The sequence below is a fragment of the Neltuma alba genome, unplaced genomic scaffold, assembly GCF_004799145.2.
Source record: "Neltuma alba isolate B1F8T4 unplaced genomic scaffold, ASM479914v2 tig00011513_pilon, whole genome shotgun sequence".
NCBI classification, from domain to species: Eukaryota; Viridiplantae; Streptophyta; class Magnoliopsida; order Fabales; family Fabaceae; genus Neltuma; species Neltuma alba.
This window is the reverse complement of record NW_021636181.1, coordinates 125,147-152,009: the sequence shown is the minus strand read 5'-3', so window position 1 is coordinate 152,009 and position 26,863 is coordinate 125,147. Positions and strand designations below refer to the sequence as shown.

Sequence of the window (26,863 nt, the reverse complement as noted above, 5' to 3'; positions counted from 1 at the left end):
TCCACCTGACTTGTTTGCTGAGTTGTTACTTTTCAGCATTAAGACATCCTCTGTCTCTTTATCGCCACTTTCAGAATGTTCTTCCACCACCATCTCCATGGAAAGTTTAATCGTTTCAGTCTTGGATTTCTTCTTCTTACTCTACAAACTAATGCATCAAAAGGTCGTTATGGAGGAATTTTCTGGTGAGAAAGGGTCCTCCATTGATAAAGTTTTAGGCGGCACGCAATTAAAGAGAGAGGGACGAAAATTTTCTCAGAGCTTCATTTTTTGTTCTCCCTAAAATAATATTGAACTTTTTTCCTTTCGTCTTATTTAAATTAAATTGTGAAAGATCCATATTTTATGTCAAACCACACTTAGCATATGAGCAGTAAATAAGCATTATTTTAGTTAGGTGTTTAGTACTTCCTTCAATTTTATTTATAAATTTTAGATTCGATTAAGATCATGGTTCATTTTATAGGCTTTAATTTAGATTTATTTTAATATTCAATTTTTTTTCCAATATTGTCTTTAGTTATTTATTTTTTCTCCCTTCTCATTTTTTATATTACATTTTCTTATGCATTCTTTTTCATTTTTTTTTCTTCATTTGTTATAAAGATAGATTTGAAAATAAAAATATATATCTTACTTATCTATTATTTTAAACTAATTTAAACTAATTTTACATTATATGTAAATTAGTTAAGAAAAATAGCAAAAAAGTTTGTGAAAATTGTCAAATTGCAAATAAAGTATGGGAAAAAGACAAAAAAATGACACTTGAATTTAATAATGCCCAAATGGCTTGTTGAATTTGAAAAATCCCAATTTGGTCTTAAGAGACCAAATTGGGATTATCATGTTAAAGGAAAAAACCAAATTGCCCTTTATTTTATTCATTGTTTTTAAAATGCCAAAGCTCACATTAGCCGATCGGCTGATCATCAGAGCTCCAGTGGTGGCAGTCACTGGAGCTCCGGTGACTGGCCGACAATTGGTCACCAGAACTTCGATGATTGAAAACAATTTTTTTGAAAATTTTTACAATTTCAGTATAACGATTAACAACTTTTGTAACACTGTTAACAACTTTAGTATAGCAGTTAACAACATGTTTTCTGGGAAATTCAACAAGCTCCGGTAGCCGGAAATAATTTTTTTGAGAATTTTTACAACTTCAGTATAACTGTTAACAACTTTTGTAATGCTATTAATAACTTCAGTATAGCAGTTAACAACAGGTTTTCTAGGAAATTCAACAAGCTCTAGCGGCTGGAAACAATTTTTTTGAAAATTTTTACAACTTCAATATAGCGGTTAACAACTTTTGTAATGCTATTAATAACTTCAGTATAACAGTTAACAACAAGTTTTTTGGGAAATTTAACAAGCTCCAGCGGCCGTAAACAATTTTTTTGAATTTTACAAGTTCAGTATAATAGTTAACAACTTTTGTGACGCTATTAATAACTTCAGTATAGTAGTTAACAACAGGTTTTTCAAGAAATTCAACAATTGGTCGCTGGAGCTCCGACGGCTGGAAACAATTTTTTTGAAAATTTTTATAACGTCAGTATAATGGTTAACAACTTTTGTAATGCTATTAACAATAGGTTTTTCAAGAAATTCAAAAAGTAACATTTTTACAACTTCAGTAATGCCGTTAACAAGTTTCGTAACTCTATTAACAATTTCAATATAGCATTTAACAACATGTTTTCTTAATAATTCAAAAAAAATGGCATTTTTACAACTTTAGCAACTATTTTTTTGGGAAATTTTTTTACAATTTTAGTATAACGGTTAACAACTTTTGTAATGTTATTAACAACCTTAATATAGTAGTTAACAACAAATTTTGAAAAATTCAAAAAGTAGTATTTTTACAACTTCAGTAATGTCGTTAATAAGTTCCGTAACTCTATTAACAACTTCGGTATGGCATTTAACAACAAGTTTTCTTACAAATTCAAAAAATGACATTTTTATAACTTTAACAATTACTTTTTTTTTTTGAAAATTTTTACAATTTCAGTATAACGTTTAACAACTTTTGTAACTCTATTAACAACTTCGATATAGCAGTTAATAACAGGTTTTTCAGAAAATTCAAAAAGTAGCATTTTACAACTTCCGTAATGTCGTTAAAAAATTTAAAAATCTATTTTTAACTGCTATACTGAAGTTGTTAATAGAGTTACAAAAGTTGTTAACCGTTATACTAAAATTATAAAAATTTTCAAAAAAATTGTCTTCCGCTGTAGAATTCCGGTGACCAATTGTTGAATTTCCCGAAAAACCTGTTGTTAACTGATATACTGAAGTTGTTAATAGTATTACAAAAGCTGTTAACGATTATATTGAAGTTGTGAAAATTTTCAAAAAAATTGTTTCCGGCCATCGGACTTTGTTGAATTTCTCAAAAAATCTGTTGACTGCTATACTGAAGTTGTTAATAGTATTACAAAAGTTGTTAATCGTTATATTGAAGTTGTAAAAATTTTCAAAAAAATTCTTTCTGGCCACTGGAGCTTGTTGAATTTCCAGAAAACCTGTTGTTAACTGCTATACTGAAGTTATTAATAGCTTACAAAAGTTATTAACCATTATACTGAAATTGTAAAAATTTTCAAAAAAATTGTTTCTGACTGTCGGAGTTTCGGTGACCAATTGTCGACCAATCGTCAGAGCTTCGGTGACTGCCACAGAGGGAGCTCCCGCGACCGACTGGCCGACCAGTGGGGGCTTTGGCATTTTAAAAACAATAAATAAAATGAAGGGCAATTTGATCTTTTCTTTTAACATGAGACCAAATTAGGATTTTTTTAAATTTAGCAGACCATTTGGAAATTATGAAATTCAAGTGTCATTTTTCTGTCTTTTTTCTATAAAGTATTTTGTCAAAAATTTATTATTATGTGCAATTTCTTAATTTATAATTTTAATAGCAAAAATTAAAAAGGGTTAACGGTAGCTTCTACCAACAATTTTTTATTTTTTATTTTAAATAAGGGAAGGTCAACATGATTTACTGAAGCGACTGATTTGAGAAGTCGAGGCCAGGCAAACGTGGATATGACCCGCGCGACCCCTCGAACCCATCGCCTTCAACCTCCCAAATTGGCCGCAGATGCTGTAAACCTAGCATGATATGTTCTGCTTTCTTCTTCCTCCAACTCTCTGAATCAGTGATTCTCTTCACAATGTTACTCACTTCTCAACGCCTCTTCGCAGATTCACCTTCCATACTTTCTTTCTCCAATCTTTACTTCGCTAGAAGCTCAACCCCATCCCTCTCGATCACCCTACGCCAGCATCTCTCCAATCCCGCTCATCTTCGGATTCTGAAGCTCACGTCATTGAAACCTGAAAATTTCAATTCCTTCAGGACTTCCGCTGACCTTTTCCGTCTTCGAGCCTATGAATCCGATGGTGCTGTACAGAAGGATGTTGTGGGAGATTTCAATTTGGACTCTCTTCTTTCTCTGGCTGAATTGTTGTGTCTGCTTTCGTCGGCAATTTTATTCGTTGGCTTCGCGGTTAGCAATGTGATGGCAAGCTCCAAGAAGGAGTTCTTAGTGGCAATAGGGAGTAAGGTTGTTCTTTGGGGTGTTTTGATGTTGGTTGGTGGGGTTGTGATGGGAGCGTGGATTCGGAGACGACAATGGAGGCGAATTTGTAGGGAGACGCGCAAAGAAGGCTTGCAGGTTAATTTGCTCGAGCGGATTGAGAAATTGGAGGAGGATTTGAAGAGCTCAGTGACTGTTGTCAGGGTTTTGTCAAGACAGCTGGAGAAGTTGGGCATAAGATTTCGGGTGACCCGGAAGGGGTTGAAGGAACCCATAGCCGAGGTGAATACTTCTTTCTTTTCTTTTCTTTTCTACCCCTTGGTAGATTTCTTTGGGTATTGATGGTGAACCCTGTAGCTTAGTTTATAATAGTATCTTGATATGTATAAGATGGAGTGGAAGAGGGATTATTTCGATCTTCGCTCTGTGGTTAACGTACAAACTAAGAAATTTTTGCTGATACCATCGATACTCTGGAGATTAACTTTCTCATAAAATAAAGTTTTGAGGTTATTGGGGGTAAAGAAAATTATCTTGCGTAATGTATAACATACACCAAGAATATATATATATATATAATTTTGTGTTTTCAAATGAGGGAGCTTAATCGAAACATAGAGAACACTTGTGAACTTCATAAGCAGGTAGGATGCAAAATGCATAATATATTACTTCAGTCCGTACAAATCATAGTAGCTGTTTTCTTTATTTTATAGTTGGGCATGGTGTTAATATATGACTTCAGACACTAAGACAGTAGACAACATTTTTGGAAAGTTGCGTTTCTGTGTGCTTCTCGTCAGGCTTCTTTTGGTTTGTATGACAAGAAGGCAAAATATGAGAATGGGAATATTTGTTATTTGAACTAAAGAGGTATTTAATTGAGATAGAACCAAATGAAGAGTTATTGTCATCTTCTGAGAGGAGTTGATGGTTAATTACTTTATGCTTGAACGTGCAATAATGTCATAGGGATTTTATTTGAAGTGCTGAGTTTGATTTTCTGAGAAGTTTTGGGCAAAATTTATGAAACAAGGCCACATTACTCTTATATTTCTGTTGGATTTCTAGACATGGTCACGCCAAAAGGGGACTCTCTTGATCTGGCACTATAGTTTTACTCTGGTGGCAATATTCTAAGAGTAGCAATAGTTCTTTCCAAAGGAGGTTGGACTGTCTTAATCTCATGTCTGAGCAATAATGTCATAGGGATTTTATTTGAAGTGCTGAGTTTAATTTTCTGAGAAGTTTTGCCAAAATTTATGAAGTAAGGCTGCATTATTGTTATATTTCTCTGGGATTTCTAGACATGGTCACGCCAAAAGGAGACTCTCTTGATCTGGCACTATAGTTTTACTTTGGTGGCAATATTCTAAGAGTAGCAATATTTCTTTTCAAAGAAGATTGGACTGTCTTAATCTCATGTCTGAGCAGACGGGCTGGCAACAAAATCCAGGATCATGTTAGGTCAACATCTATTGCTCCCGATCCCATCAATAGTCACTACATAGTATATGTTCGTTAATGAGATAATGTAGGGATCAGCTTATCATGGAAGTATATATGATAAGAATTGCACTTCTGCTCAAATACAAATACACAGTAACATTTTAGCAGCCCTCTTTCTCATTTTGAATGACCTACTGTGATTTAGAACTTCGAGTTTATATGATAAATAAAAAAAATTATGAAATTAGAAAACTAATTACGTATTTGTTTCTTGAAGACTGCAGCTCTGGCTCAGAAGAATTCTGAGGCCACAAGAGCACTAGTGGCTCGATCAGACATTTTGGAGAAGGAGCTAGGTGAAATTCAAAAGGTTTTGTTGGCAATGCAGGTAATAGTAATTTCTTACATGGGTTATTTAAGCACGGCTAATATCATGCCCCATGTTAAGTTTCATGTTGTTTGTATATCATTGAGACTGAATGCTATTTTTCCTTGAGGATGCAAAATATATTATGGGAATTTGAAGTTATTGTTTATCTAGTAACCATACCCTACCTGCTCCCTTACTCGTCAATTCATACTCTAGAGCCATAAGTGGCTCTTAGCCGGTATGTTTTTCAGATCATGTTGCTTGCCATGCCAATCAAATTGGACTGGTCTCTTAACTGCATCTGACTGTTGTATGTAGGAACAACAACAAAAACAACTTGATCTGATTCTTGCTATTGGGAAGACCAGTAAACTATGGGAAGGCAAACGGGTAACTAGGGAGGTACAGAACACATCGGAAGCCTCCAAGTCAGACGTGGATGAGGTAAATAAGAAGGAATTTCACCAAATTTGAATCTTGGGCTGCATTAAGGAGGAAAATCGTGAAATTTCGATGAAGAAAATCTGTTGTTACAACATTCTTCTTTTTACGCTGTGTATACTGAACCATCGATCATGACACATTGAAATTCCTGGAGTTCTGTCCGCACGGAATCAAGGAGTCTCGTTTTTCAGTGTCTCAAGTTTGCTGAGGAACGCTGTTACTGACGAAGTGAAGTTGCTTAAGGACAACCTAATACGGGATCATTCTCATGCATATGCAGAAGTCTGTCTGTTTCAGGTCATAAATTGTCAGTAAATGGTCCATTATGCTAGAGCTTATACCTTTGATTCAAGCTTGTAACTTTCTCATAATCCAATCCATTTACTTCATACCCAAATAGTTGGGCGATTGATCGACTCCGATTAATAAAATCCTATTTTCACTTGCGTTTTCGCTCTCAAGTGATTGTGACCTGATCTTTGGATCAAACTCTCTTTTTAGGAGCATCAAATTTTTATATGCAATTCTAATTATATAAAGTATCACTGTTACCCTTTAATAAAATTTGGACACCCCCACCTGGCGGGGGATCAAGGGGTGTTGGGATTATCCAAGAAATGCTTTTAAAAAATATTTTTTTGAAAATTGAGATAAATTTTTTTATCTATTTACTTTATATACTATAAAAATATTTTTAAAACTATGATTTTGTTTTTATCCAAATATCTTCTGAAACATTATTGTCAAAGACAGGCTTTGTGAAAGAAAGTGCGCTTGCCAATGAGCCATCCTTCTCGTAGTTGTTTTCTATGAATAATGGATGTTTGAAATGAACAAGTCTTTATAAGGGTTTTGGAGTTTTTTTTTTAAAGTTAAATATTTGCATTCTAAAGAATTTCTTTTTGTTTTTTTTTGTTTTGAAAAAAGATAACTTTTGTTATTGTCATTTTTTGATAGGTGAAGCGCCCTATTATTTGAGAGGATTGATACGTGGTGGAGCCACACAAAATTAATTTCGATTTATTTTTCCTCTACTAGGTTAGATAAGGGAGTTCTTGGATTCTTGTAAAGATAACTAAAATATATCATTAAAATTCACACCCATGAAAAAAGGATTACGGCATGTCTATCTATCACTCTAGATACCCCAAGTGGAGTTTTCAAAAGCCAGCTTTTGGACTTGTCACATTTAGTACATTCATTTTTGACAAATAGAATTTTAATAAACGAACTTTTGACAAACTAAAAATCCAACATAAACTTGCTTTTGAAATCAACTTTTCCCTTTTCAAACTGGTACTTGTTACATTTGACAAGTTTAGCACTCCTTTAACACATTACTAACGATACTACGTTAGTTGTGTAAAGGAATTGACAGCTATTATTGTATCAGACCGGTAGTGACACTTTTTTTTTCCTCCCTTTATGCCAAACCACTGTTTCTGGTTTTAATTATAAAATCTTGTTTATAAATAATATTTTATAATTAGCATCAGAGATACTCCCTCCGTTTCTTATTGTAAGAGACAAATAACCGAAGTACATTGATAAAAAAAACAGTTAAAATTAGTTAAAAACAATTAATATGTAAAAAGTATAATTTTTTTCCAAAAATACCCTCATTAATGAGGAGAGAGAGCATGAGAGAGAATAATTAAATTATTAAAAGAAAGAGAAGTAGGAGGGAGAGAGAGTGTGAGTTTGAGATAATAAATATGGGTAAAATAGTAAATCAATACAAAAAAGTAGAGACAACTTGTAAGTGTCTCTTATATATAAGAACATGCCATAAGTATCAAATGTCTCTTATAATAAGGAACGGAGGGAGTAGTATTTACCTAAGTCTCCCCATTTTATGGAGATGAACTTTCATATTATTGATCACCTTGTTTGAATGGAATACAGTTTTCTAATTAGAAAAAAATGTAACTATCTTATTCCCATTTTATTTCAAAAGTTAAATTGGTTGTAGAGAGTTAAATTTATATATATATATTCCAACATTTCAAATTTTATATTATTTATACATTTTTTATTATATATTATTCAATATATAAAATTTTAAACCTTCTTTTATTCTATATATTATTTTGCCATATCAAATTTTATGTTATTTATATATTTTTCAAAGTATACATTTGTTCTTTTAACTTTACACAATGTTTTAATTTAATTCCTTAACTTTAAAAAGTATACGTTTAGTCCTTTAATCCTAAAATTATTAACCTTAAATAATGATTTTTTATAACAATCATGGTTATTTTGAAAATTAAATTTAATATATTAGTATTTGAAAATATTTTATCAACATTTAAGAGTTTAATGTCATCCTGATTTGTAAGTGATTTTAAAGTTAAATGATTAAAAATATACTTTTTAAGATAACGGACCAAATTAAAACTCTTTAAAATTAATGGATTAGACGTATACTTTAGCCAAAAAATTATACATCATGAGATTCATATCCTTCTTAATAATTACACGTGTAAAAATATTTTTTTAATTATATATCACCTAAACAACTTTCAATTACAAGCGTTTTTTTGGGTACATCTTTCAATTACAAAATGATTAGTTGATTAGTTCTGTTCATAGTATTATTATTATAGGAGGCTTACATTAATTCTGGCTTCACAATTAATGATCTTTGAGTTTTTTTTTTTTTGAGCTGATAATGATCTTTGAGTTAACGGCCCACAATTTCAACCCAGAACTAAAATTATGCCCAAAAAAAAAAAGAAACGGAAAAAAGTGCTGCTGGCCGGCTCGTTCATGGAGTGTCTACTTTAGTTCGTAAATAAAAATTGAGGCGTCCATGAATATCCATGAGAAGAAGAGCATAAGCGGCGAAGTGGGGCGAAAAGCTCAGTTAGGCACGTCGCAATTGCAATGGATGAATTAATGAAACTAGAACAGGTACAGAGTATGCTAGATTTTATGGGGTCTCGGGGCTTGGTGAAATGCTCAACTGACTCGGATCACCAGTCAAATCGCTTCCTCGCTAATCTCATGCTCTTCTTGGTAATTACTCCTTAAATATGTAAACAATGTTCCTTATGGCATTTCACCCAATTATTATATCATAATAATGCTTCTTTGTCGACAATATTAAGCTTTATTACGTGCTTGTGATTATGTTTTTGTGTGGTATTTTTGTCATTGTTCTTACTATTTCGTCCTTTTTGCTTGGAAATTGTTTGGGAATTAGATTCAACCTTGTGGAAAGCTTGGCATGGACAAAAAATGCAGCTTGGTTTGTGAGTTTATGCCTAGAGTGAGTTACAGATGCTGATTTCTTTGCTTTCATATCTCTTTCTAGTATTAGTCACAGGATGACATTTTCTTCCTTTTGCAGCTCTCATCTACTCTTTTGGAGGAGACATCTCATTGGCTTAATCATGGTGGCATGATGAAAGAAGAAAATAGTAGTATAGGCCATAATCATTGCACTCCTTTAGGTCTGTGCTGTATCTTGACTATTTAATTTCTTGCAAGCCGCTATAGCCTTACTCATCTCTTGGATATTTAATTTCTCTTAAAGAGGAGGGAAAGGTAAGAAAATTACCCCAAAATTAGTGAGTTGGCATATAAATCTTTTGGAAAAATTTTAGGGTTAAATCTTTCCCCTTGACATGTTGATATTTTGGGAACCTTTAGACTGATGTTTACAAAGTACAAGTTTTATTCCCGTGTTTATCATATTTTTCTTTTATTTTCCTCCTTGATACGCTTTGTTGCTTCTGATTTTGATATGAACTTATAAATTTTTCTTGTTTGTTCTTGAACTTTAGCTGTTTTTTTCAGGGGGTCAACAGAATCTTGTAGGAAATTCTTTGCGGCTTAGTTGTGATCAGATGACATATAATAATTTGTTGCGAAATAATGATGAAAACTTGGCCATGGTTGGGCTGGATTCTATGGAAGATGCTAATTCCACTCTTGAGGATTTTGTAAGCACTGTATTCAGAAAATTATCTTTCTGCTAATACTGCCGTATGGTTTTATGTTTTAGATTTACTACTTGTTGACGTATTGAGCAAATGCCCAGATAGTTGCATACTCATATTATTCTTATTAGAAAACAGTGGTGTATTTGATCATTCAGGGAAATAGCCGGTTCATGCTGTCAATTGCCATATTGATTAGTAGATGTATAAAATGCCAAATATATGCATTCTAAGTTCCTTTCTAGCTTTCTTTAGGGAAAACTTTGACACAGATCTCTTTACAGAAAAGTATTATTTTAACATGGTTTCTGGCTTTCTGAAATCTTGAGTCTGTAATTTTCATTAGTATATTCATTGGTAATGAGGAAAATCAATAGTAATACCTTGTTATTGCAGTGCAGATCCTATTTTATGTTTCATGGATTGGATGTCTGCAAGCCACAATCAATATTCAAGTACTTACCAATACTTTCATTCACAGAGAGTTACATTTATCAGGTAAATCCTAGATTAGTTTAAGTTCAGCCATCCATTTATTCATCAATGCCGGATATGTCACATAAGTTCCAGTCAACCAGGCACATAATGGTGATGTGAGCAGCATATTGATAAAGGTGCTTTATTTAGTTATTCCAGGAAGCATACTTTTTATATTGATAAGTGTTGATTCTTGTCCAGCTTGTATTTCTTTCTTCCTGGGCATTGTCAAACGCCAAATAAGAGAAGGAAAGGAAAAAAGTGAAAACAGAGTTTATTGGAAGTAACTAATATTAAAATGTGGTTGTCTTACAATATGGGTTAAGCAGAAGGGATTTGATGGTCTTGGGTAAAAGTCTTGTTGATGTAGAACATGCTAAGTGCTACCCCAAATTTGAAGCCTAACAATGCTTGAATTTGAATAAGTTGGGCTAGTATTAGATACTTGATGGCTGTCACCCAAAAAAAAAAAAGTGTGGCTTTTCCTTTTTCTTTGTTTTTTGTTTTGTTTTTTTGTTTTACTATTTACAGATGAGTGATGCATTGTTCCAATAATAATTGTATGATCTGCACGTTGAGAATCTAAGGTTATTATGATGCAGCTGGATAGAATGAATGAGAAGTTACTGCAAACACCGACCAATGGAGAGTCTGTTTCAGGAGGAAAATATGAGGTCATCTTACTTGGGACTTGCACAATGGTGATTCGAATCATGTTTTGAGTAAATTCCATTTGACCAGCTTTTGTAAATTTATTTGCATGTAGAAAGTTACGCCATTGTTGATTTCCTGCATCTCAAAGAATCCATTTGGACCACTTGCGACTCTTCTTGGACACAAAGGCCTTTTGACCCATAGGTATGATTTCTGCCTTCTATATCATACAATCCATGGGGCATAGTAAGGGGTTGAACTTATTATTTCTGTGTTCTTCTTATGGATGAGTTAAGAATAAGAGAAGAGCTTAGGCAAGGAGAAGAATATTGGGGTCTTGAAAGGAAGCTTTGTCATGCGCTAGCAAATAAAGAGGAGGTATATAAACAATACTCTATTTGCAACTTTTAAACAAACAAGTCCCTGTTTGAAATCTAACTAGTAATATGCTACTCAGATACTTGTTGAAGATGTGATGAAGGCTATTCATCTAAAATCTTTTGATTATCGAGTTATGAATCTTCTTCTCTACAAGCTAAGGGGAGAGAAGGTAAACTGATCCGCAAAAAATATTCCATTGAATAGTTACCTTATTTTATGTTGTTTGGACTTGTGCATTTGTGTGTATGAGTTTTGTTGTTGCCCTTCTGTCAGCCATCACTTTGTTTCTTTTTGCTTCTCATGTGATGTAGATAATGCCGATCGTGTTTTATAACAGTTTTCTTCTGGTATCCCGATTACCAGAAGAGTAATTTATATACCTGATGCTTCATACAATAAATGAAATGGATTTGATATTTTAGTGAGGACTTTGATATCTGGTAATTTTATTCTGATGGTATTGTAAATAACGTCTGCAACAAAAATTTTCTGCATTGGGGGATTTTTTGAAGAAATATTAGTCTATTGGTTATTAATTGTGTTCTCCTGAAACTGTTTTGAAGGTTGAGGAGTTGCATATGGAGTTTCTTTCAGTTTCAGAGTTCCTAGTGGAAGTTGCTGATGATTTGTAAGCGCTATCTTTTGTTTCTGTTTGTGCTTCGTTCCCTGATCACACATGCATTTACATCCAGATCTGCGATAGAGTTTGCTTTTGTCTTTGTATCCGCTTTTCTTTCACTAAATTATCTTCCTTCAACCCCCACCCTAGGGAAAAAAATCTGAGGAATTCAAGTTGTAGGCATTGTAATCTCTTTACCATTATGATTTGAAATTTGTGCTGCACTGATTGCTTTTTCTTTTTCCCTTTTTGTTTTAGTGGCAAGTCATATTGCAATTTAGTTGCTTTTAGCTTTCATTCTTCCTCATTATTTTAGGAATACAAAAACATCTACCAAATTAACAGTAATAAGAAAGAGTTTAAAATATAAAAACTGTATGGCCACTACAATCTAATCTAGTGGGTGAAGGGCTTTCAGCCAATTTTTTTCAAATATCAAATGTCTTGAGAAAGCAACCAATATTTCATAATTATGCTAGCACTGTCAGTTTCAATTAACAAAATTAACCTGGCAATGGTGCAGGTATGACTATGAGGCGAGTTCACTGATCTTGATTTCATGACTACCACTCACATATTCGACCCTACTGTCTGAACTGACAAAAAGAAAGTTGTGCAGGATGATGTTCTAGAGAACAACTTTAATGTATTGCGCATGTTTGTCAGAATATATGGAGCTTCAACTGCCTCAGCTATGCTGGTGAGTGTGCGAAGCATAATACCGTCATGGTTGCTAATTTATGAATTGCTTTAGTATGCATACACAAATTTGTTAACTAGGCGATGCAGTTTCTGAAATATTGAATCACGGAAATTTGTTATACAGTTGGGGTAATCAATTTCCACTTTCAATTTTTGGATTAGTACACCCTTTTTCTGCCACTATAGACCAGCTTGACGGTTTGACTCCTATTCACTAGAAAAATTTATAGGCCATGGTCTTCTGAAAACGTACCATATTTTTGTGACAGCTAGGATATATGTTTTGTCTAATTGTGAATTGTAGGCTAAGTGCATTAGTGAGGCTGAAGATAAGTATGATGGTTTACTGAAGTCGCTGGATCCACAGCTATCATTGAGCTATCAAAAAAGATGTGAAGAAGCTACGAAGGAAGGTAAGTTGCTACTTATCAAAGGCTTTTCTGTAATTAGACCTTCTCCGATAGGCTTCCACGATTTGATTTATTGGCAACTGAACTTTTAAGGTGGAATGATATCTGGTCACGCTCATGGCACGTGGAATATACCAACGGTGATAATAGATGAGGAACTGTATAGGAAGTCTAATTTGTCTGGTTTGCCTTCTTGATATGTACTTGTAGAATCTAAAAGAAATCTCACACTAGGACATTCAGAGAAATTCTGAATGTAAACTGGAAAAATCTCACAAAATTTTATGACAAGAATCTATTCGCTGGAATGTGCTACTTCAACATATGAACCATCAGCCGGCTTTCTTTTTTGGTTCTGAGCTAGAGGGGTAGGTACTAAAAGTCTGAGATTACAAATAGGATTGAATCCGCAACCTCTCATTTACAAAAAGAGCTTACATGCCACTAGGTTATAAGGCTAGAGACTTCTGGATTCTGACTGAGTCTGCATTGCAAGGCCTCAGTCAATATTCAAAATTTCAAGCATTTACTTGAAGTTTCATTCGCAGAGTCTTATTTATCAGGGACAGTTATCACAGATGCCAAATTAGAGCGTACCTGATAAATGCGACGCTCTGTGAATGAAAGTGTGGGTAAGAATTTGGGTATTGAATGTGATCTGCTCATATCCAAAGTCTTCAGTCTATTGCTCAATTGATTTTTATTCATAAACTTTGAGCTCCTGCATGCAAGATTTTGTCTTTAGTTATGTTAATTCCAGTTTCGGCCGAAAGGAAAAAATCATGTTAATCATATGGGGAATAATTATGTTCATTGGAGCGCTAGAAAATTGAAGTTTTAACTATCAACATCTGATTTAACCAGTTCACATCTGTGAATTATTATTACAAAGTTTGTTTTCTTCCTATTTCTCACTGCATTGGTAAAATGTTCAATCAAATTTGAGCAATTTAAATTTCTTTTAAAGTTAATATCTTAAATTTAAGAGTAATACGCTCTTTGTCGCTAATTAACCAATTTACATAGATTAAAAAATTAGACAAGCTATTTCATATTTATGAAAAAAAGTGTGCTAATTTGCCCAATGTACTCATCCTTTTAATAATTTACATTAGAGTATTATCAATATGGCTTAATGTTTATAGATCATACAAGATTTTAATTATAAGAATAATTGAGGAAAAAATAATAAATACGGAAAACAATGAAAATTGAGAGTTTATATATAATAAGATGAAGACAAATCTTTAAATTATTATTTTCAATTCTTAATATAAGAGTTAATTAACTAATTTGAATAGATTAAGAAGGTTTTTTAAGTTAGTTATTTGTAATAATTAGGTATTGTTTTTTTTTTAGAATACCTTTGTTAATAATGTATATTAGTTAAAAATAGTATTTGATGGAACATTTAACATATGTAATTACTACAAAGATTATTTTGAAAAAAAAAGATAAATATGAAAAACAAAGTTGATTAAAGTTTTATATTTAAAACTAAATTAAGTGTCAAATTAGTTTTTATATTAAGGCATGAAGGTAGTAGTTCTTACTACTCTTCCGGTTCTAAACATAAGACATTTATACACTAATATAAGGGTCTTATATTTAGAATTAAATGAGTATTAGAATAGGGTTAATATAATCTTTGGTCTGTAAATTTGTTTTTATTTTGATTTTGTCAAATTTTAAACAATAGGTTTTATTAGTCTAAATTTTTATTAGATTATTGAAACTAATTTGTTTTAAAAAAAAACTTGAAAGATCAAAATCAAATTGAGGACAAACTCGAAGTATAAAAAATTATATTAACTCATTAGAATGAGATGAAATGTTAAATAAGATGGTAGGCAGCAATGGGGCTGTTTTTTTTTTTTTTTGGGGGGGGGTCAAAGCAAGGGGGCTTGCATCTGCTTTGTGATATGATTAAGAGAAATCCAAAAAAGGTCCTTGAAACATAGGAAATTCCAGATTGGGTCTTGGAATTTCGTAAATAACAGAAAGGGTCACTAACCCAATCTGTCATTTGTGAAATTAAGAAGAACTGACAACTTTATCCTTATTTTTATTCATTCACTATAATGATTTAAGAAATCACTATAAGGGTTTAGGCGTTACTTAAATTCATGTAGCAAATAACTACTTACTTTTTCATAGTCAGGTGTTTTGTTATTAACTACAACTAATTTTGTAATCACTAGAACAATGTAAGCATTACCTAAATTCGTGTAGAGAATAACTACTCACTTTTTCATAGCTAGGTACCTTATTATTAACTACAACTAATCATATAATCATTAGAACAGTATAAGCGTTACATAGATTTGTTTAGAGAATAATTACTCACTTTTACTTAACCAGGGGCAAAATTGTCAATTCATTTTAATTTCACAAATGATAGATTGGATCAGTGACCCTTTCTATCATTTACGAAATTCCAGGACCCAATCTAAAATTTTCTATATTCCAAAGACTTTTCTGAAATTTTCCCTATGATTAATCCGGCTACGGGTGAGGTTTTCCATTTAACCAACAAGCATCCTCATTAGTCATTGCAGACTATCACACCCTACATAACCACTTTTAGAACAATATATTTTTTCCAGAAAATATATTCAAATCTATTTTCAAATTTGTGTTTCGATACGAGTATCCACTGATTCTAGAAATTGAATTATTAGGTTAATATAATCTTTTGTCTTTCAAGTTTGTTTTCATTTTGATTTTGGTCTTTTAAATTTTAAACTATAAGTTTTGGTTCCTAAAAAAAACAAAATATTCTAAGCTTTTATTAAATTATAAAGACTAATATTATAAATAAAAAGAAATTTAAAGAACTAAAACTTATAATTTGAAATTTGAGAGAGTGAAATCAAAAGGAAGATAAACTTGAGGGATCAAAATTTGTATTATTCCTGAATTATTTTACAAATATAAGCTCTGTTTTAATTGAGATATTTTTGATCAGGTTATACGTAAATTAGTTCAGTCAAAGTAAATCTAAACTGCCACCAAGGGCAAATGGGTCCTAGGCCGGCGGCTCTTCGGATTCTCAGACCTTACAAGGCGTCGTATGCAAATGATGTGGTGTTTGTTTGGGCATTCTCATCTCTCAACTTCTGTCAAAGGGGCACGTAATATGCACAGATGTCAAAAATAGTTAACTGATTTTCATCAATGACATTATTAGAATCTAGTGATAATAAGAAAACTTATTTGCTGGTAAAAAAAAAAAACTTATTTATAAGTAAAAAATTTCCAAGTTTTACTGGGTGTTTGAAAAGTATTTTTATCTAAATTGAGACAAAACTTCTTTCACATATATGATAAAATTATTTCTAAAAAATTTAAACAAGTCAAGAAATCATGCCTATAATCTTAAATAATGCTGGGAAAATTCTAACAACGTCACACCCAAGAGAATCAAATACAAACAAATTCTTTGAAATTATCTAATTATTCTGAAGTCCCAATAGACCTTATTATAAGAGATTTTATTTGTTTAATTATCAAATTGTCCTTATTTTTAAATTTTGTATTAACAACTGAAAAAACAGTCGTTAACAATTTAAAGTGTAATGATTAACAACTATTGTAGTAGGTATTAATAATATATTTTTTCAATACATCACAAAAATTTAATACATTAGCTGTCAATATCTGTAATGATAGTTGCTAGTTATTATATGTCAAGTTATTAGTGACTATATCAATGCATGCTTAAAAAAAATAATAACAATTTGATAATTAAACAAATAAAATCTCTTACAATAAGATTTCTTAGAATTTCAGATTAATTAGATAACTTCAAAAGATTTTTTTATATTTAATTCTCTAATATAGAACTCTTGCAATTTTCTCAATAATGTTTGTGCCAGTCATCCTATATATATATTTTAATGAAGCGCACCGCCAAAATTTCAATGCTGCTGACGCACGTTCATCCAATCATCCTTGGCCACTGTTTTCATCTTTTCATTTATATTACTATCATTATATATATATATATATATATATATATATGTCCTAATAGATATTGTAGCATATAAGATCAGCATCATTCCATCTTTCTTTCCATGAAAACATAAAACAGAGCCGAGAAAATGATGAAGCCGCATGCAGTTTGTGTTCCGTTCTCAGCACAAGGCCATGTGAGCCCTTTTATGCAACTCGTCAAGCTCCTTCATTGGAAGGGTTTCAACGTAACTATGGTCGACACGGCGTCGTATCACGCGCGCCTTGTCCGATCCTTAGGACCCGACTTCGCCGAGGGATTGGCGGGTTTTCGGGTGGAGACGATACCTGACGGGCTGCATCAGTCGGGTCGGGACGCCAACCCGGACGTGTCGGAGTTGTGTGACGCGTTGAGGAAGAACTGCTCGGAGCCGTTTAAGGAGCTGATCAAGAGGATGCAGTCGTCAGCGGAGGACGAAGAAGGATTCGGTGCGGTGAGGTGCATCATAGCAGATGGGGTTATGAGCTTTGCGATAGGAGTCGCGGAGGAATTGGGGATACCTGAAGTTCAGTTCTGGACTGCCTCTGCTTGTGGCTTCATGGCCTACCTGCAATTCGATGCTCTTATTTGCAGAGGAATCATTCCTTTCAAAGGTACTTTCCTCTTCAAAACTCAGAACACGTCCCTGTCTATTAATGGAGTATAGATTATCGATGGTTGGTTCTTCACAAATGAGTTATTAATATAAAAAAAAAAAATAGCTGTAAATTAATTTTAAAAAATAAAAAAATAAATTAAATTACTTACTTATTTGTATTTTTATAAATTATTCTATTTAACTATATATATTAAAAGTACTTCTTGATGAAAATCACTTACTTCTTAATGAAAATCACTTATAATTAATAGTGATATTTGAAGAAAATATTATAAATTAGGGAGACAATAAATTAAAATTTTATATTTAAGATAAAATTTAACCCGTAACTAGTTCTTATATATATTTAGTACTAGAGCTAGTATATATGTTGATAATTAGTTGTTATTTTGTTTCTTTTTTCAATTTGTGAAAAATATATAGCCATGGTCATTTATAATTTTATTTAATTTCCAATTTGATCTTTATATGCCGAAATTTTATAATTTTTTTGAAGCAAAAATTTTAAATTATGCCTGCGTAGAGTGAATAGCAAGGATTATGCCTTAAATGAGTGAATCATTATTAGGATGATTTTTCCTTTTATATTGGAAGAATAAAAATTTGGCAACATTGATGAAGACCAAAATTCACAACTATATATCTGCCAAGTTTTCTCATATTGTTGCAGATCCTGAATCCGTCACCGAAAGCGCACTGGACATGCTCATAGATTGGATTCCTGGGATGACAAACATTAGACTCAAAGACATGCCAAACTTCATCAGAACCACCGACCTTAACGAGACAATGTTCGATTTCCTAAGAACAGAAACCAAAAACTGCTTAAAATCACCAGCAATCATCATCAACACCTTCCACGACTTAGAATCTCAAATCCTCGAAGCTATGAAAGCTAACTTTCTTCCCAATATATACGCCATAGGTCCTCTTCCATTTTTGCTCAGGCATGTTCCTGACAACCACTTGACATCCGTACGACCAAACCTGCGAAAGGAAGACTCGGAATGTCTGAACTGGCTTCAGAAATGGGAGCCCGGTTCGGTTTTGTACGTGAATTATGGGAACTGGACCGTCATGTCAGATAATCACTTGAAGGAATTTGCTTGGGGTTTAGCTAACAGCAAGGTTCCATTTTTGTGGATAATAAGGTCTGATGTGGTAATGGGTGAATCAGCGATTTTGCCGAAGGAGTTTTGTGATGAGATTAAGGAAAGAGGTTACATCACAAGTTGGTGTCATCAGGAGAAAGTGCTTTCTCATCCATCAGTTGGACTGTTCTTGACACATTGTGGATGGAACTCCATGACAGAAGCTCTATGTGGAGGTGTTCCCATGATTTGCTGGCCTTTTTTCGCCGAGCAACAGACCAATTGCAGATATGCATGCACACACTGGAACATAGGAATGGAGGTAATTAATGATAACTTTCTATTATAAATGGGGTTTATGTTGTCTCCAAATCAAACGGTTTTGTGTGTCCTCTCGTCCTCCATATGCATATAAAGTAGGCCTCCTTTGTGTGCATCTAAAGGAATCACAGAACCAGAAGATCATGTATAACAGTAGCTTGATCAGCCATGCTTTTTCGAATATATGTGATGCATGTTTGTTATATATTTAAGATGTACACTCTCTCGTCCTTGATATAAAAACTAATTAACTAATTTAACTTAGTAATATAAGTTAGACAAATTAGTTAATTATAGAAAATGTGAGATGAGCTTCCTAATATACCTATATATAACATTAGATTATACTACCTCCGGTCCTAATTATAAGAGCTAATTGACTAATTTGAGGAGATTAAGGAAGTAAGTTGAGTTAGTTATTTGTCCTAAATAGGTGTTGTCTTTCCTAAAATATCTTTGCTAATCAAGTGTATTAACTAAAACTATAATTATTAGAAGGACTATCTTGAAAAAAATCGAGTAAATATAAGAGCCAAAGAGATTGGGGTCTTATATCTAGGACCAAAATAAAAGTCAAACAGGGTCTTATATTAAGGACCGGAGGTAGTATATCAATTAGGTAAATTAATTTTGAAAAAAATAATAAATATGAGAGACAAAATTGATTGAAATCTTACATACCTCTGATCTTTAATATAAACTACTTAACTGATTTGAGAAGATTAAGAAAATGAGATGAGTTAAGTGTTTATAACAAATATAAGTTGATTTTTTTAAAATATTTTTTTAAATTATTACTACCCTTGGATATAAACCCTTAATATGTGTAAATAAGGTTACTTTAGAAAATGAATTACAATTTTGTAACACAGAGGATTGAAGTATCATATTTAAGACCAAATCCAACTCCTAAGTTAAGGACTGAAAATAGTATTCAAAATTAGATTCAACCATCCAATTTGCTTCTATATAGTTCATTTAGTATACAAAATGAGTTAATTAACTTCATTAGCACCCCTTAAATATTGTGAGTCAAAACTCGACTTAGGCATATTGAGTTGTATGTTTTACAGTTGAATGATTGGTGAATTTGTGGTGCTTACATATGGTTCAAGTGAAGGAAGATGCGAAAGTGGAGGACTGAAAATAGTATTTAAAATTAGATTCAGCCATCCAATTTGCTTCTATAATTCATTCAGTATACAAAATGAGTTAATTGACTTCATTAGCACCTTTTATATTGTGAGTCAAAATTCGACATAGGCATATTGAGTTGTATGTTTTACAATTGAATGATTGGTGAATTTGTGACGCTTATATATGGTTCAGGTGAAGGAAGATGTGAAATGGGAGGACCGAAAATACTATTTAAAATTAGATTCAACCATCCAATTTACTTCTATATAATTCATTTAGTATATAAAATGAGTTAATTGACTTCATTAGCACCTCTTATATTGTGAGTTAAAACTCGACATAGGCATATTGAGTTGTACGTTTTACAGTTGAATGATTGGTGAATTTGTGGCGCTTATATACGGTTCAGTGAAGGAAGATGTGAAATAGGAGGACTGAAATAGTATTTAAAATTAGATTCAACCATCCAATTTGCTTCTATATAATTCATTCAATATACAAAATGAGTTAATTGACTTCATTAGCACCCCTTATATTTATGAGTCAAAACTCGACATAGGCATATTGAGTTGTATGTTTTACAGTTAAATGATTGGTGAATTTATGGTGCTTATATATGGTTTAGGTGAACGAAGATGTGAAACGGGGGGAAGTTGCAGGGCTAGTAAAGGAAATGATGGACGGAGTGAAGGGAAGGGAAGCAAAGAGGCAAGTTGAGGAGTGGAAGAAGAAGGCATTGGAAGCTACTGAGATTGGAGGATCATCCTTTAATGATTTCAATGCCTTCATAAAAGCAGCTCTTCATTGTTGATGACTTTTTAGTTCATGTGGTGCCAAAATCTCTACAAGGCTCAACCCTAATGCAATTTTCTAAAGTATTGAATGTCCCAAAACCTATAATAAACTCTTTATTTTTGTTCTAATTTGATTTTTTATGTTGAAAGATTTCAATGTAATCACTTTATGAAAAACAATCATTATTCATTAAGTTGAAGAAAAATAATAACTACTCCCCCGGTCCCTTATTAGAAGATCCTTTTAACTAAGGGAGTGTTTGGATAAAACCAAACCATGGTTTGGAGAATAGTTTCTGGAGAATAGATTCTGAGGAGAATAGATTTTGTGAAGAATAGATTTTGTGAAAAAGTGATTCTGAGAAGTAAGAGTGTTTGGATAGTTATTACCAGAAGTACTTTTTATATGTGCAAATTACTAAAAATGGTATAAGTTAATATGATAATTACATAAAATATAGATTTTATAATATATTTTAATTTGAAGGAACAAAATTGTTAATAATATATTTTTTTACCAACATAATTAATAAATAATTAACATGTGTATATATATTTATAAAATATAAGATTAAAAATGTTTCTGGAAAAAATAAATATTTTTTACCAACAGAAAAATATTATTTTATTTTAAAGATTATAAATATGAAATATCATGATATTTTTGACAAAATAAATAAGCACACATTAAAACAATTTATTATTTATTATAGTAATTATCTTTTCCGCTTTATGATTCTTTCAGGCTCACTCTCTTGCTGCGTCAGGACCAAATGACCGTAAACCATTTCTCCACGCCAACAACGCAAGCGAGTCAAGGGGCATTTTTTGTCCAAATAATTTCTGACAACCCAACAGCGAAAGCTTCAGCACCAGAAGCAAGATAATTTTGCTTTCCACAGAACCAAGGTTTTAGAGGTTAAAACCATGGTTTCAGATGAAACCATGGTTTCAAAATATTGGAGGCTGTTTGGGTAGCATTTTCTCCAAACCATGGTTTGGGTCCCCAAACCATGGTTTGGGGTGCTACCCAAACAGACCCTAAATTATGTTATTTAAGAAAGCAGTTAAAATTAGTTAAAAATAATTAATATGTAACAAATACATTTTTTCCAAATATGCCCCTGTATATAAATGGGTAAATGTGAGAGAGTAATAATGAGATAAATAAAGAAAGAGAATGCATTAAATGCATTAAATTAGAGGTAAAATATGTAATAATACATTAAATACTTAGACAAACTCAAAAAAAATTTTATAAAAAGAAACAAATTTATTCAAAAAAATTAGATCTTATAATAAGATATGGAGGAGTAAAACAGGAAGAAAGCGCATGCGCTTGGTTAGAATCCAAGGGCTCCAAAAGAAAATTTAGTAGATGAAAATTTTACTGCACACCTCATCACATCTGGGGTGGTGGCGCAGTTGGCTAGCGCGTAGGTCTCATAGCTTTCTGAGTTATCCTGAGGTCGAGAGTTCGAGCCTCTCTCACCCCAATGTTCTCTTTTCCCTGCCTCGACCTAATTTATTGCAGTCCCCATCTCCCATGTATGTAATCTTTCGATTTGTGCGATAGGATGGTTACTGTAGACAAAAGGGTTGGATGAACGAGAGTATCTGGTTAAAAAAAATGAACGAATACGGAAGCAAATAAGGTTATCAAAAAAAAAAAAAAACAACGAAAGAAAGAAAAGGAATGAATGAAAGCAAACGGTTGGCAAGACGCAACATAACACAAATTTGTTAGCTAGGCGGTCCCGTTACAGTTTCTGAAATATCGAATCACAAAAATTCGTTATACAGTTGGGGTAATGAATTTCCACTTTCAATTTTTGGATTAGTGCACCATTTTTCTGCCACCATAGGCCAGCTCGACGGTTTGATTCCTATTCACTAGAAAAACTTTTAGGCTATGGTCTTCTGAAAACGGACCATGTTTTTTGTGACCATTAAGATATCTGTTTTGTCTAATTATGAATCGTAGGCCAAGTGCATCAGTATGACAGTTTACTGAAGTCGCTGGATCCACAGCTATCATTGAGCTATCAAAAAAGATGTGAAGAAGCTACTAAGAAAGGTAAGTTGCTACTTATCAGAGGCTTTTCTGTAATTGGACCTTCTCCGATAGGCTTCCATGGTTTGATTTATTGGCAACTGAACTTTTAAGGTGGAATGATATCTGGTAGCGCTCATGGCCAGTGGAATGTACCAACGGTGATAATAGATGAGGAACTGTATAGGAAGTCTAATTTGTCTGGTTTGCCTTCTTGATATGTGCTTGTAGAATCTGGAAGGAATCTCGCACGAGGATATTCTGAGAAGTTCTGAATTTAAATTGGAAAAATCTCACAAAATTTTGTGACAAGAATCTATTGGCAGGAATGTGCTGCTTCAACATTTGACCCATAAGCCGGCTTTCTCTTTTGGTTTTGACTTTTGAGTTAGAGAGGTAGGCACTAACGGCTTAAGACTACAAGTGGAATTGAACTCACAACCTCCTCCTATTTACGAGGGGAGCTTATACGTTACCAGGTTATGAGGGCAGAGACTTCTGGATTTTGACGGAGTCTGCATTGCAAGGCCTCAGTCAATATTCAAAATTTCAAGCATTTACTTAAAGTTTCATTCGCAGAGTCATATTTATCAGGGAAAGTTATCACACGTGCCAAACTAGAGCGTAACTGATCTGTGAATGAAAGTGTGGGTAGGAATTTGGATACTGAATGTGATCTACTCATATCCAAAGGCTTCAGTCTTTTGCTCAATTGATTTTTATGCATAAACTTTGAGCTCTTACATGCAAGATTTTGTCTTTAGTTATGTTAATTCCAGTGTCGGCCGGAAGAAAGAAAATCATGTTAAGCAAGTGGGAAATAATTATGTTCATTGGAGCACTAGAAAATTGGAGTTTTAACTATTAACATCTGATTGAACCGGTTCACATGTGTGAATTATTATTAAAAAGTTTGTTTTCTTCCTATTTCTCACTGCATTTGTAAAATGTTCAATCAAATTTGAGCAATTTAAATTTCTAGTAAATGTTAATATCTTAGATTTAAAAGCAATACGCTCTTTGCTGCTAATTAACCTATTTACATACATTAAAAAATTAGACAAGTTATTTATGAAAAAAGTGTGCTAATTTGCCCAATGTAAAATATTTGAATTATAAGAATAATTTAGAAAAAAAATAATAAATATGGAATATAATGAAAATTGAGATTTTATATTTAAGATGAAGATAAATCTTTAAATTATTATTTCTGGTCTTTAACATAATAACTAGTTGACTAATTTGAGGAGATTAAAAAAAATTAAGTTAGTTATTTGTAATAATCAGACACTGTCTTTCTTAGAATACCCTTACTAATATAATACATATTAGTTAGAATTATTATTTGATGAAATATTTAACAGGTGTAATTTTGACAAAAATTATTTTAAAAAAAATAGATAAATATGAAATACAAAATAGATTAAGGTCTTATATTTATAATCAAATTGAATATTAAATTAGCTTTTATATTAAGGATCAGAGGTAGTAGTTCCTCCTATTAGAATAATATGAAATGTCAGATTAGATAGGGCTTGTTTGAATCAAAGTTGCAAAATACTTATAAGTATTTTCACACAAGTCGAGACAAAACTTTTCTTATATACTTACTTTATATTCTGTAAGTCACGTTTAAAAAGTTATTTATAAGTCATTTTAAACAAATCCATAGCAGGGAGCAATGGGGGTGGTGATGTTTTTATTTTTTATTTTGGGGTCAAAGCAAGGGGGCTGCATCTGCTTTATAATGTGATTAATCTGGCAAGAGCACGAATGAGGTTTTCCAATCAACCAGCAAGCATCCTTATTAGTCATTGCAGATGATGACACACCACATACTTTTAAAACAACATAATTTTGAGATCGAGAATTATAATAAGATCCTAAGAAAGAAAAATAATTATTAAAATTTTTTAATAATAACTTAAATAGTACTCCTCCGGTCCTTATTATAAGACCCCATTTGACTTTTTATTTGGTTCTAATTATAAGACCCCAATCCATTTTGTCTCTTATATTTATGTATTTTTTTTCCAAGATAATCCTTCTAATAATGATAGTTTTAGCCAATATACTTAATTAGCAAGGATATTTTAGGAATGATAACACTTATTTATTATAAATAACCAACTTAACTCACTTCCTTAATCTCCTCAAATAAGTCAATTGGGTTTTATAATTAGGACCGGAGGAGTATGTAATGATTTCAGAGTAGAAAATAACAACTTGTTTTGTAATTAATTTTTTTTTAGAATCTCATTGTAATTCTCCTTATGTTTTGTTCATATGATATATTCAAATCTAATTTCAAATTTGCGTTTCGGTACAAGTGTGATCCTAGAAATTGAATTATTTTACAAATATAGGCTCTGTTTTAATTGAGATATTTTTGATCAAATTATACATATAAATTAGTTCAGCCGAAGCAAATCTAAACTGCCTCCAAGGGCAAGGGTATAAATAGGATACTGAGGCCGGCGGCTCTTTAGATTCTGAGACTTTACAAGGCGTCGTATGCCAAAGATGTAATGTTTGTTTAATTGTTTCGGCATTCTCTTTTCTCGACTTATGTCAAAGTGGCACGTAACACGCATTAGATGTCAAAACTAGTTAATGATTTTCATCAATAACATTATTAGAATCTAGTGATAATAAAGAAACTTATAAGTAAAAAAACTTACAAGTTTTACTGGTTGTTTCCAAACCATCCCTTTTAAACAAAGTATTTTCATGCAAGTGAACACAAAATTATTTTTCACATAGTTAAGGTTTGTTTGGATTGGTAACCAAAAAAGTAAATCCAATATGACTTTTAGAAGAATGAGATCAGATTGGATAAAAAGAAGATTGAGTAATGTAATTTATGTTTAGATTGATTTTTATAAAAATTAGTTTGTAAAGTAGAAAAGTTATTTGAATTATGCTAGGATAAGTAAGTTTAGCTCGTTGAATAACCAAAATAGGTATGAATTTTGTTAAATAATGAAAAATGATTAAAATAGGAATTTGCAAAATATTAAAAAATTTGTCAAAAATTATTTTTTTATTAACAAGAGCATTAAAATAAATAACTAAAAATTGGTTATATGTAGAGAGAAGTATAAGAACAACATAAACATAAGGATAAAAATATTTTTTAATTTTGAGAAGTTACTTTGGTATAAGAAAGATGAGATATAAGCCATAAAAATTAGCTTGTGACTTAAGTGTGTTTTTTAGGCAAAATGACTTCTAGCTAAAAGTGAAACAAAACATAATAATATACAACTCAATCTCAAAACTACTTTTACCCTCTTCAATCATCCAACCAAACATATCCTTATTTCGTAAATCATTAATTTTTTTCTGAAAAATTAATCCCAACAAGCTTCCATCTCATGCCTGCAACCTTAAATAATGTTTGTGCCAGTCATCCTATATATCTATCTATATATGTGTATATAGGAAAATTAATGTTTATGCCTCCATATATATACATATATACACAATCTATTGGAATGAATGTGCTACTTCAAAATTTGACCAATCAGCTTTCTTTTTTGGTTTTGAGTTAGAAGAGTAGGTATTAATGGCCTGCAATTACAAGTGAGATTGAACCCCCAATCTCTCATTTACAAGAAGAGCTTACATGCCACTAGATTATATCAAGCATTTACTTAAAGTTTCATTTGCAGAGTCATATTTATATTTATCGGGGACAGTTATCACAGATGCCAAGCTAGAGCGTACCTGATAAATGTGACGCTCTGTGAATGAAAGTGTGGGTAAGAAATTGGATATTGAATGTGGTCTACTTCTACCCTAAGTCTTTAGTCTTTTGCTCAATTGACTTTTATGCATAAAC

The 26,863-nt window shown here is 32.2% G+C and overlaps 3 protein-coding genes and 1 non-coding gene across 6 annotated transcripts; all 4 read left to right on the top strand.

Annotated features, from left to right (window-relative positions):
• Nucleotides 1–3,045: 3,045 nt before the first annotated feature.
• Nucleotides 3,046–6,281, top strand: LOC114714592 (uncharacterized). Its single transcript, XM_028899335.1, has 3 exons — nt 3,046–3,839; nt 5,284–5,394; nt 5,695–6,281. The coding sequence occupies exons 1-3, from the start codon at nt 3,135–3,137 to the stop codon at nt 5,848–5,850; spliced, it is 972 nt and encodes a 323-aa protein (XP_028755168.1). The 5' UTR covers nt 3,046–3,134; the 3' UTR covers nt 5,851–6,281.
• Nucleotides 6,282–8,571: 2,290 nt separating this feature from the next.
• LOC114714591 (uncharacterized) lies at nt 8,572–13,736 on the top strand. 3 transcript variants are annotated; one of them, XM_028899334.1, is made up of 14 exons: nt 8,572–8,736; nt 9,029–9,094; nt 9,176–9,278; nt 9,625–9,770; nt 10,164–10,265; nt 10,847–10,918; nt 11,011–11,102; nt 11,195–11,276; nt 11,356–11,448; nt 11,843–11,907; nt 12,422–12,434; nt 12,518–12,598; nt 12,905–13,013; nt 13,104–13,736. In XM_028899334.1, exons 1-14 carry the CDS (start codon nt 8,710–8,712, stop codon nt 13,205–13,207), a joined length of 1,155 nt encoding a protein of 384 aa, XP_028755167.1. In that variant the 5' UTR covers nt 8,572–8,709; the 3' UTR covers nt 13,208–13,736. The 3 variants fall into 3 exon arrangements, with proteins under 3 accessions (XP_028755167.1, XP_028755166.1, XP_028755165.1); XM_028899333.1 differs by having other exon boundaries at nt 8,572–8,841; nt 9,176–9,248; XM_028899332.1 differs by having other exon boundaries at nt 8,572–8,841.
• A 3,305-nt stretch (nt 13,737–17,041) lies between these two features.
• Nucleotides 17,042–21,095, top strand: LOC114714587 (linamarin synthase 2-like). Its single transcript, XM_028899328.1, has 3 exons — nt 17,042–17,618; nt 18,294–19,036; nt 20,798–21,095. The coding sequence occupies exons 1-3, from the start codon at nt 17,114–17,116 to the stop codon at nt 20,981–20,983; spliced, it is 1,434 nt and encodes a 477-aa protein (XP_028755161.1). The 5' UTR covers nt 17,042–17,113; the 3' UTR covers nt 20,984–21,095.
• A 1,281-nt stretch (nt 21,096–22,376) lies between these two features.
• TRNAM-CAU (transfer RNA methionine (anticodon CAU)) lies at nt 22,377–22,462 on the top strand. Its single transcript is given in 2 exon segments — nt 22,377–22,414; nt 22,427–22,462. It is a non-coding gene; the product is annotated as a tRNA-Met (tRNA).
• Nucleotides 22,463–26,863: the final 4,401 nt, after the last annotated feature.